We start from the raw sequence: 11,064 nt of genomic DNA, 5'->3' as shown, positions 1-11,064 counted from the left end.
ACAGTGAACAAATATCAGGGTATCCAGACACATCTGGTGCTTTTGTCCCCAGCGGCCCTGGGACAGCCTGCCTCCTGGGTCTGTGCTCGTAAGTGGGGTAACGATGCTTCAGCCAAGGGTGGCTGGGGGCCAAGTCCCTGGGTCAGGGAAGAAGGACCTCGTGGCAACAATAGCCCTTGGCTGGGGGACACAAGTGACCCACCAGGCTCTCCGTAAGCCCAGCCGGAGGGAAATAGGGAGGGCCTGGAAGAGGAGGCTGGGGGCAGCTTCTGGGAGAAAGGGGGCCTGGAGGCCAGGGTGGAGTGAATGGGCAGTGTGGGCCCTAGAGGCACACTGATCAGGGGAGGGGAGGCAGCCATCCAGGCTGGGGCCGGGGTGGTGACCGGCTTCCCGTGGCTGGGAACTGGCTGTCTATCAGCCCTGCATCCGCCAGTGCCTGCCAGGAGCACTGGGCCCCAGGGGGGCGTCACAGACCCTGGAGCTGCGCCTCTGGCTGCAAGTAAACATCCCTCTTCCCTAGTATGATGACAGCCAGAAGCCTCATCTGTGCCCGTCTACACTGCACACCCTTTGGCTCTGGATATGACTGGATTACATGGGGGTTCCCAGCCGCTCAGCAATCTGGGGAAGAGCCTCCCCTAGGAGCCCAGGCCCAGTCCCCACAGGACGGCTGAACCCTTAGGGCAGGGAGCCTGGCCGGGCTGGAATCGGCCATATAAGGAGGCTGGGCTGGGCGAGACTGTGGGAAAGCCTTGGAGCAGCCAGCTCCACCTGGCCAGGGGACAGGCAGGGTCCCCTGCGGGCATCGTCCGGGAGCCAGGCACAGCGCGCCCAGGCCTGCCAGTCCAGCCCTGCACTGCCTGTGTTCTGGCTGTCATAGCTGGCAGGAGGGCATCTGCGGTCCCCTGAATCTTGAGCCCGATGCACATAGGGAACACAGGCCTGCAGAGGGGAGACCTGCATGCCAGCCAGGAGCCCAGCGTCCCATGAGCCATGGGAGCGGCAAGGGGAGTGGGGCAGAGAGAGGTCAGGCAGTGGGCTGCCCCTGGCCAGAGAGGAGCCTCCAGCAGGCTTTGCCCTTGAAAGATGCAGGCTGGCAAGGAGGCAGCAGGAGCAAGGGCGCTGGGGAGGCAGCTTTGAGGTCCCTGGGTCCCACAGAGCCTTGGGGTTCCCAGAGCATCTCCATCGATGGCTTCGTGAAGGCAGGGGGCGGGCTGGACCCCAGGCTCCCACCTTCTCGCCTCTGAGCAGTGTCACTGTGGCCTGTTTTAGGCTACAGGCTCACCTCCCTGGTCATACAGAAGGGGAAACCGACTTGGAAGAGGAGACCGGTCTGAAGTCACACAGGCCCGCACCAGGTCTCCATGTCCAAGGCTGCTCCCAGTGTGTGGTGGTGGCCAACACGGTACCTGCATTGTCTTCGGGGACCCTTCCGACAGCCCGAGTAGGGTATAAAACACCCCCCACCGCTTCCCTGCACTCAGTGGCCATGGCCCATAACCAGACAACACCCTCCAAATGCCAGGGCCACCTGGGCCTCCTCTTTATTGGTGCTGTGCACAGGCTCCTGCAGAGGCCCTGGGGGAAAAGCAGCAGTCCCAGCAGGTGCGAGGTGGCAGCCGAGGTGCCTGTGCCATTAGGAGCCGGTGGGAAGGCTTCTGCGTCTAGGAGTCGCCATGGGAGGGGAGTGGTGGGCACATCTCAGCCAAAGACGCTCTTGGCAGGCCTGGCTTTCGGCTTCTCAAACACCGTCTCAGTGCCGGTCCGGCTGCCACTGAACACTGACGGGGCGGTGCCACCAGCTTGCTCTGTGGGGAGGCAGAAGCATGGTCAGGGGCCTGCCAGGAAGGCCCCGTGGGGGTCACCCCGAGCCCCGGAGCTCTGGACTCGGAAAGGCCCTGGGGGTCCCTCACCTTCCCCTCGGACCCACGTTGGTATGCCCACCGCCCCAGGGACACTCACCGCATTCCCGCATGACCTGGTAGGTCTTGGACTTGATCTCCTGTTGTCTGGCCAGGTTCCCACGGGCCCCCTTCAGGTCCTCCTCCTTCACGGGTGGGCGCTGCTTCCTCATGGGAGCTTCCGGGGCATCAGCCTTGGGGAGCCCAGGGCCTCATCTTAGCACCTGAGGTCCTGAGGCTGAGTCCCCTTTCCACCTCTGTGCCCTGGCCCTGAGACCCCTCTTCCCTGTTCACTGAACTCAGCCAAGTCAAGGCCCCACCCCTCCTCCAGGAAGCCTTCCTGACAACACTTCACCCCCGAGCCCATGTCTGTCTGTCCTCCCAGACTGGGAGCTCTGGGGCTGGAGCTGCAGTAGCCTCACGCCCTGTCTGCCTGGCCAAGCTCAGGCCTGGGCACCATGGGCAAAGAAGAAAGGAACCAGCTTTGAGGCTGAATTCCTAGGCTTTGAGTGAAATCCAAGACTGCTCACTGGGTGGTGGGGTCCTTCAGGAACTGCCTCTGTCCCTGAAGACGGCCAGAATGTACTTTGGGTGCTTTGCGGTGGGAACAGGGAAGAGGCACCAGATGCCCGTGAAGTCACAGTCCATGCTGGAGCCCAGCCACGGAGCAGGGAGCAGAGACAGTGCTCCCCTTGGCAGCTGGGGTCTGCCCCTGCAGTGCTGGGACCCCCAGGCTCGGTGCTCGCCCCACCCCTCTCCCCGGGTTCCCACAAGTCTGAGGCCTTATCTCCAAGCCTGGCAGGCAAGGGCGGGGTTCCCTGGTCCCTGAGCCTGGGTTGGGCACCCAGGGCAGCTCACTACGCAGTTGCAGATGGCAGTGCTGAGTGGGCACCTGGGCATAGCTGTACGCCTACAGATCCAGCCTCACACGAGTGCACACACCCCAAACTCCACAACTCCACACATGTAATCTGTCCCTCACACAGACACACGCAGAGATCTGGGAGCTGAAGTACCACACACGTTCCCCTGCCCAACCCCAGATAACAGAGCCATCAGCAGGCTGGGGCCTGGGGCTGTCCTCCCCGAGCCCAGCCTCCTAGGCCCTCCACCCCACCCCAGGCACCAACACGGTCGGTGCCTGGCCCTCCTACCTGGGACATGGTGGGTGCTGAGAACCACTCTGAACGAGCTGCGGGCAGGCAGTAGCTGGTGGATGGGAGCTGAGCAGCGCCCAGCCCTCTGGGGCTTATATAGTCCACTTGGCTGCCCGGGCAGTCACTCCCCCGCCTCCAGCAGGCTCCCTGGTGATTCAGGTCCACACAGCCAGTAGCTTCAGAGTTTATTCTTGGAGATGACAGGGGCTGACTGAGCACTGCCGCCTGGGGGGCTTTAGCCCTGGTCAAAGCCGGCAGCTGGGGAGACCCTGCTCTCCCGGGGACAGCTGCTCTGATGGGAGGTGCCGGGACGGCCAGTGACTTCGGTGTTGATGGCGTGGGTCCTGGAATGTGCGTGCAGCAGTCTGAGCTGTCCGCTGTGCTAGTCCAGTCCCACGTGGGGGTGTCCCTGAGCCAGGCCGGACTGCTCTGAGCTTGTTTTTCTCCTCTACCCCTTCCCTAGAGTTCAGATTTCTATGCTTGCACTGCGGCACAGCAGAGGCGTCCCGTGTCTGATGCCGGATGCTTGGGAGCCTCTGCTCCTGGCGAGTTCACTGGCGCCCCCCCATGGCCCCAGAGCACAGAGGCTGCCCCCCGTTGGAGAAAACGAGCCCAGGGGAAGCCTCGGAAGCACTTCTAGCATGTTTTCCCGGGGGTTCCACCTCCATCCAGCTCCCAGGGCGCATTCAGCACAGGGATGAAGCAGCAGGGGGCGAGCGCCCAGGAGGACCAGGGGAAGCCATGCCTCTGGGATGAGGATGCTGGGGGGCACCTAGCTGAGGACACTTGGGGGGTGTGGTGAGACCAAAGCCACTCCAGGCATTGAGCTGTGAAGACAGGGACAGGTGCAGGGCTCCCTTGAAGGCCACTCTGTTCTCTGCTATCTCCCAATACCCCATCCTTGCAGGAAAGAGCCGAGGGGCACCCGGCAGAGCAGGCCTGGGCTGGGTGCGGGGCGGGGATGTGGGTAGGTCAGCACCCGCCCACTGGGTCAGACATGCCCAAGCTCCCTGCCAGTCTGTGGTGATTATTTTTACCCGTGAAGGCTCCAGGCAGACGGAACCCAGGCAGGCACTGGCATCTGGTTGTCCTGAACGCCACTGCACTGGTGTCACACACATACCCCAGCCCAATCCCCCCTGGCCAGCTGGCCCCAGAGGCCAACGTGAGCACTGCCAGGCTCCATCGGAGACAAGTGCTGACATGAGGAATGCCCGCGGACAGCTGCGGGCGCAGACCCAGGACTCCGAGGCTGAGGGGCCCTGAGGGCAGGCCCAGCCTCCGAGGGCCCAGCCGCCTGCTCCTAAACTGCATGCAAAGCAGAATCAAACCAAACCAAACCAAACCAAACCAAACCAAACCAAACCAAACGCTGGCTTGGCCTGGGGTCACCTGCCCTCCAGCTCTGTGGCCACAGGGACAAAGATGTTCACTCTAGCGCCCCACCTCCCCAGCACCGCTGGCCCCAGGCAGAGGCAGAGCCGCTTTCTACTCACGTCAGCAGGGACGCAGTGTGCGCTTGGTGTTTCCCCGGCAGACCTGGGCCCCCAAGGCCACCATGAGGCCGTACTAGGTTCACTCTCTCTCTGTTTCCAGGGGGACCTTCTGACTCACTGGGGGAGTGCTATGCTCCGCTAGGCTGTTTCAACTCCACCGAACACACAACCAACAACCACAGAAGCGATGGCTTCTTTTTTACAAAACTGTGATGTCTAACTTTATTATGAGGTACTTTACAGTGCTGGCACACCATATTCCCTTTCATTTCAAAAATGGGTTTCTGTGAACCACACCACACCCGGGACGGCCGTGGAAGGCCACGGTCTGCTCACATGAGCACGACTGCTCCTAAACTTCACACAAAGCGGAATCAAATCAAACCAAATCAGCCCGGGCACTCCGGGTGCCAATGGCGGTCAGACTGGAGTCCCACACCAGAGCAGAGCCCTTCGGAGCTGCCCGTGTTTCAGAAGATAAGACCAAGAGCTCTCCACTCCCTGCTGAAGTGTGGAGACTTTCCCCACAGGCTGGCTACTGGCAGAGGCAGGTTCCCAGAGCCACCCGTGCTGGTCTGGCTGCAGAAAGGCCTAGGAGTTGCCATTGGGAGGGCAGAGGGGCTGCCAGCTGCTGCCACTCCCTGCAGGCTTCTGGGTGGGCAGCCCAGAGATGGGGACCCCAGGCCTACCCTGAAGTAGGGCCTTCGGAGGCAGGACAGGCGGGCAGTGACACATGACCCCCTGCTGCTGGGAGGGGACACAAGGGAAAGCCCCAGGCACGGGGCCACCAGCACACCTGCAGGGTCAGTCAGACCCGCCATGCCAGTCCCTGGGCTGAGTGGACCAAGAAGCCACTGCCACCTGGGATCTCCCGACATCCTTCCAGGCCACTGACATCCCACTGGCAGCAAAAGGAAATGAGGACAACGAGGATCTCCTCCATTCAGATGACGTTTCTGTCTCATCGGGTCATTTCCGTGGTTATGGGAAACTGCCCGTGACCTGAACACAAGGCTGCATCGTGGGCGCCTGGCCAAGGGGCAGGCAGACTTGGGCCATCACGTGGGTGGCGCCCAGTATCTGGTGTCCCATGGTTTCTCAAGCATGGTGACACCTGCCATGTGACCAGGTGAAAGGCTGCACCTTGCAAGGCCCCGTGGAGCAGGTGGTGGCGGGAGGACAGCTCAGGGACAGCCCTGGCCATGGCCCACCTGCTCTGGGGCAGCACACCACGGAGCAGCCCCCAGGGCCTGCAGGAGGCACTCCCGCGGACACAGACCCTGAGCATGTGTGTACCCACATGCGCACCCACAGGGGAAGGGAGAGGCCTCGCTGTGCAGGCCCCCACCCCCCGCAGGCCCTCTGTGCTCAGACACCCTGTAGACATCCATCTGCTAGTCAGCCGTACAACTATGCTCAGAGGCTGAAGCCCTGACTGAAAATCAGGGCACAGGGAGAGGCCACCACCCGCTGCCCAGGAGGTGGCGGGACAGGCCCTGAGACAAGCAGGTCCTCTGAGGTTTGCATAACTCAGCCTCTGTCTGTCATAGTCTGTGGCCCACACTGTCCCCAGCTCGAAACATCAAGAGCTCAAGGCTCAAGAGCTCCAACCTCGCGCGCAGGGAGGTCGGGAGGCAGCTGCAGGCACGGTGCACTTGAACTGACCCCAGAGGAGGAGGAGGGGGGTGTCAGCGAGGCCGCAAGGGCTGGTATCTCCGAGGAGCAATGCCAGTCCCTGGTCCTCCCAAACACCACCCCTTGGCAGGGACACCCGCTAACACAGCTGGGACGGGGGGTGGGAGCGGTGGAGAGCATGCAATCCCATTAACCGTCGCGCACACCGCCCGGGCCACAGTCACAGCCCGGCTCCCCTCCGCCTTCTGAACTCCCGGAGACCGAGAGGCGGGGCTGTGAGAGGCAGGGGACAGGCCCCGGATGTCTGGCTTCACAGCTGGGCTCAGACCCAGTCTGCTAAGTGAGGCACACTTTCAGGTGGGTCTAAGAAGGTTCTGGGCAGCGTGGTCTCCCCACACCCACCCCACTTGCAGCCCACACCCGGGAGGGGTGCCTCCCTGCTCCTCCATGTCCACAGCTGCCCCTGGGCTACTCCGCCTTGCTGCTCACAGCAGCACAGGTGCCACGCTAGCCCATCCCCATGGTACCGAGGAGGGGGCAGAAGACCCTCGTGCTGCCCATGGATGGGAGGAGCGCCCACCCTCCGCCTGCCTCCTGCCCGGCCGCCCACAGCTCCAGAGCCTGGGGAAGCAGGGTCATGGTCTGCAGGCCCTTCTCCAGACTGTGTGCACAAGCGCGCACCACCAGGACGGCACGCGGGGGTGGCCATGGGTCCTGAAGCCCGTCCACAGGCTGGGTGAAGGCCATACTGGGGGCGAGGAGTCGGAGGCGGCGTTGTAAACTTCAGATGGAGGCTCTGAAGAAAGGCAGGGACACCCAGGAGTGGCCCACAGCCTCAGTTTCTCCGACTTTACAAAGACCTTCTAGGATCTTTCCTTGGTCGCCTCTAACTAAGACCTCAAGTCTGCCAGCAGGAACGCCACGGAGCTGGGCCTGGAGCAGAGCCTTCCTGCTCCACGCGCCCGGGGCGCCTGTGCAGGCCAGCGACCCCCTGCTCCGGCCAGGGACACCGGGCGTGCCGACTTGGGTAACAGCCCACCTCCCTCCACCGGGACCATTCACCTCATCTCCTCGCGGATTACCTAGCAATGGTACAAGTAGGAAACCCCAAATTTCTTCTCCCACCAGCCCACATCCCATGAAAGGCAAACAAACCCATTTCTTTGGGGATTAAAAAGAGTTTTAAATACAATAGTATGAAAATATAACTTAAAAATATAAAAGTCAACAGCATATGGAAGACTTAAAAATCTATGTTTTGCCCATTAGTCCCATAGGAAATAAACACATACTCAAAAAACATTAACACTGCGACAGCTCATAAAACCGGCTTCAGAAATCAAGTTACAAAAGCCATTTGGAATAAGAAAGCATTGCAGTTCCAACTTGGTCAACGAGTGACTTTTAGCCCCAAACGTTACATCTTCCCGGCCCCTGAGCCTCGTGGAAAGGCCCCACCCACCGTCTGTGTGGGGTTTTCTTCCTTAGCGCCACCCAGCCAGACACGGGGTGGCTTCTGGGTCCCTCCCTCACCACACCATTCAGGACGGCCGCAAACAGACGCCTCGCTTGCGTATTTGGTCAGTGTTCGTAGTGCAACGGGCGGGTAGGGACCTCCAGGTGCCCTGGCCGCTGCTGGCTCGTGCCCCCCTCGAGTCACAGTAGCCGGGGAGTGAGCAGACAGAGAGAGGACGGAGGTAGAAGAGGAGGGGCAGACGGAGGAGGGAGGGAGGGGGCGGCAGAGCGGCCAGCTGCTGGGCCCCCAAACCCGACCCCGGAGGAATGTCACACAGGCAGCCCAAAGAGGTGCTTCTTCTTCTTGGCAGGCCTCGGCGGGGGCGGCCTGCGGAGGTCATCCTCCGCGTCTGACTCCTCCATCTCGTCGTCAGCTGAGATCAGGATCTGAGGCAGGGGACAGGCGTGGCCTGAGTCACGGCCAGCAGGCCTTCCTCTGCCCCCAACCCTCGCACAGGGTGCCAGCCCCTCCGGGCGGCCTCAGGTCTTTACAAGAGAATGGGGAGGCCCCTCTGCAGAATGAGGCCGCTGGCCCACCCCAGACCTCACTCCCTCCCAGCACATTCAGGGTCTACTGGAACCAGCACCGAGTCCACACCCTTGCCCTCTGCGTGTGCCCCACTCCTCCATCCACCCACTAGCCGGGGCTGAACCCGCATTAAGGCAACTCAGCAAGGGCCGGCAGCCTCAGGTCAGCCTGGCAAAAAAAGCCCAGTCCTGACACGGGGCAACCCAAGGCAGGGGCATTTCAGAGCAGCTGCTTTGAGCCAACTTTGTAACTTAGCCCTTTGCTTTTCCGAGCCCCTCAAAACAACGGAGCCGTGTGCCCCGGAAGTCCAGGCGAATACTCTGGGTCACTGGGCACCTGCCACACCCCCGGCCTGGCCCCTCAGGCCTCTGAGCAGCTGTGCAGGGGGCCCGAGCTCGTCCTGCCCCCCCACCTCAGGGACCACCCCTCTGTGGGGCTTCCCGCCCAGTCCCGTCCCCCGTCAAGGGCTCTCTGGCTCCCTGCCTCAGCCCGGGTCACAGAGCACCCCGTCCACCCGGCTCGGACCTGCGCCCGTACCTCACTTGTCATTCTGTCCCACCCTCTGGAACTTATGCTGCTCTGGCCACCGTGAATTTCACATTAGCCAGATGTCAGACCACGTGACCATGACTGCTCACGAGCAGCTGCCTCTGCCGGTGATGCTGTCATTCACCCAGCGGGCACCGAGCTCCAACACGACAGGCCCTGTGCCGACTCCAGGGGCCCCTACAGCAGATGCAGGCTCCCCTTCTGTCCCTTCATCTGCTCAGGGTCAACCGCCCTCCAGGCGGCCCCCAAGAGCCCAACAGGCTGCCCTAGGGTCTGCACAGGGCCTGCTAGCACCTGCCGCAGAGCTGGTTGGCATGCGGTGACAAGGTCTCCGGCATTCGCCCCACCTCACCCACACGGCTGGCGGTGTCTCTGGGGAAGAGCATCAGCCTTTTCTGCGGCCTCACCCCGCGGCACACAGAGGTGCAGAGGGAGTGCTGAGGGCTGCCTCCATGCCCCTAGTAATAGCCACCAGTCCCATTCAGGTCCAAACCTCTGAACTAGGAAACTTGAAAATAAGGAACGAGGTCTGGGAGGTCTGGCTACCCGGACCTCCTGCCAGCTGGCTAAGCCAACACCTCCTTGCTCTTCAGGAGTGGGCAGGGATTCAAACACCTTAATGCTCAAAGGTCAATGGCCAGTCCTTGCCGGCTGCTGGAGGCCAGCACCCGCCGGGTGTTCCATGCCCTCCCACGGGGCCACAGGACCCATCCGGCTGGACCGGGCTATTGGCCTCTTCTCCCTCCCCTGGCAGGTGCTGAGAGCACAGGTGCCAACCGGAGGGCAGGGGCCTCAGCAGAGCCCACCTCAGACTCCGACTCCTCGTGGGACGCGGCCCTCCGGTAGCGGACCTTGCTCCCACTCCTCGCGTCCTGGTTGGCTCCCCTTTCTTCCAGCTTGGCTTTCGTCCTCCCCTTTCTCATGAGGAAATTGTCCACAACCCAAAACATCAGAGCCTGGGGGGCGGGAGAGCGCAGGTCACTCTGGGGGAGGCCAGAGCAGCCCCCCACCCCCTCCAGATTGCAGCACCCAGAGCGGCAGGAAGGAAAACCTCCCCCAGCGCCTGCTCTCCAGGAATCCTAGACACACACTCCCAAACCCCATTTCCTTTGCTTCCCTTTTCTTATCAGAGGAGGAGCCAGGAAATCCCTGCCCTGCCCGCCCCAGGGCTTCGGGCGGGGCTGTGCTGCGGCTGTGCTGCGGGAGCAGGGCCTGGGCCCCAGGTCTCCAGACTCAGGGCCGGTTCCTCGCAGCTGCCAGCACCGCTGGCCCACCCGAGGCCGGGCCTCCCCGCTGTGCCTCCCTCCTAGCCCGCATGCTCGGGAGCTTCCAGGCTCTGTGCTCAGGAGTGCTGATGGGAAGCGCACTCCTTGGTGGGAGCCCTGGTGGAGAGGGCGGACAGAGTCCCCCGACCCTCCACCTTGACCCTCCACCTTGCACGGAGGCCCCGGAGCAGGGCTGCCCGGGAGGAAGCAATCCTGCCATCTTCAGGCCCAGGGTGGGGACGGGAGGTGGCGAATGCCCACACAGAAGGACCCGGGGACAGTGAGTGCTGTCACACTCAGGACTTGGGGCATCAGGGGCAGGGAGCAGACTGGGCTGAGGGGCAGCAGGGCACTGACATTGACAAAGAAGGGGACGATCAGCATGACGATGGCCAGTTTCAGGTCTGGGTTCTCGATGGGGTTCAGGAGGGCCACCTGAAAGGGAAGCAGGCGTGGTGAGGCGGGGAGGGCCGCCTGGGGAGCGCTGGGGGTGGGGGCGGCCATGAGCCACCCAAAGGTCCTGGGGGCTTAGCTTAGACACTCCCAGCCTCCGGTCCCCGGGAGCGCTCAGTTGGGCAGCATCCCCCACGGTGTGGATTTGGGGAGCTCAGGAGGCTTACAGCCACTGAGCCACGCAGAGTCTGAGGAAAGCAGGGCCCACCCGTCCGGAGGCACGGGGCAGTGTGGGCCTCAGGGACTGGGAGGGAGGGAGGTGGGTGCCCACAACAGACCCTTGCAATGAGGTACCAGACCGCTCCCAAAAGCCTTCGTTTACTTTCTTAAAATATAAAAACTCAGCCACAAATAAAAGCAAAGGCAGGCCAAGATCTGAGCTCCTTGACCCCAGAGTGCAGGGCCAAGGGAACACGGGAACCGGGGACCAGCTGTGCCTGCAGCACCAAACGGCTCCTTTACCCCTGCCAAGACAGGTGCATGAGGACATCGCAGAGGCAGAGAAGCCTCCTGTGTTCACAGTGCGGCCTGAAGGCTCTCAGACAGCAAGCCTGGAGAGCAGGG

At 62.4% G+C, this 11,064-nt stretch overlaps 2 protein-coding genes across 6 annotated transcripts in view; both read right to left on the bottom strand.

The window, feature by feature from the left end:
* Positions 1 to 1,513: 1,513 nt before the first annotated feature.
* Positions 1,514 to 3,301, bottom strand: MUSTN1 (musculoskeletal, embryonic nuclear protein 1). Its single transcript, XM_036878272.2, has 3 exons — positions 3,056 to 3,301; positions 1,963 to 2,095; positions 1,514 to 1,808 (listed from the first exon to the last, which is right to left on the bottom strand). Exons 1-3 carry the CDS (start codon positions 3,062 to 3,064, stop codon positions 1,702 to 1,704), a joined length of 249 nt encoding a protein of 82 aa, XP_036734167.1. The 5' UTR covers positions 3,065 to 3,301; the 3' UTR covers positions 1,514 to 1,701.
* Positions 3,302 to 7,426: 4,125 nt separating this feature from the next.
* The window catches only part of STIMATE (STIM activating enhancer), a 38,130-nt gene continuing 34,492 nt past the window's right edge, over positions 7,427 to 11,064 (bottom strand). For 4 of the 5 annotated variants that reach the window (XM_036878270.2, XM_036878264.2, XM_036878269.2 and 1 more), the window contains 3 exons: positions 10,405 to 10,482; positions 9,589 to 9,738; positions 7,427 to 8,091 (listed from right to left, as the gene is read on the bottom strand). In XM_036878270.2, the coding sequence (XP_036734165.2) occupies positions 7,975 to 8,091; positions 9,589 to 9,738; positions 10,405 to 10,482 (345 nt within the window). In that variant the 3' untranslated portion in view covers positions 7,427 to 7,974. The remainder of the gene's footprint in view (positions 8,092 to 9,588; positions 9,739 to 10,404; positions 10,483 to 11,064) is intronic. The other variant, XM_036878271.2, reaches the window with a different exon arrangement.

The sequence above is a fragment of the Manis pentadactyla genome, chromosome 1 (assembly GCF_030020395.1).
Source record: "Manis pentadactyla isolate mManPen7 chromosome 1, mManPen7.hap1, whole genome shotgun sequence".
Taxonomy (NCBI): Eukaryota; Metazoa; Chordata; class Mammalia; order Pholidota; family Manidae; genus Manis; species Manis pentadactyla.
The sequence above is the reverse complement of the archived record's forward strand: the minus strand, read 5'-3'. Positions and strand labels throughout refer to the sequence as shown.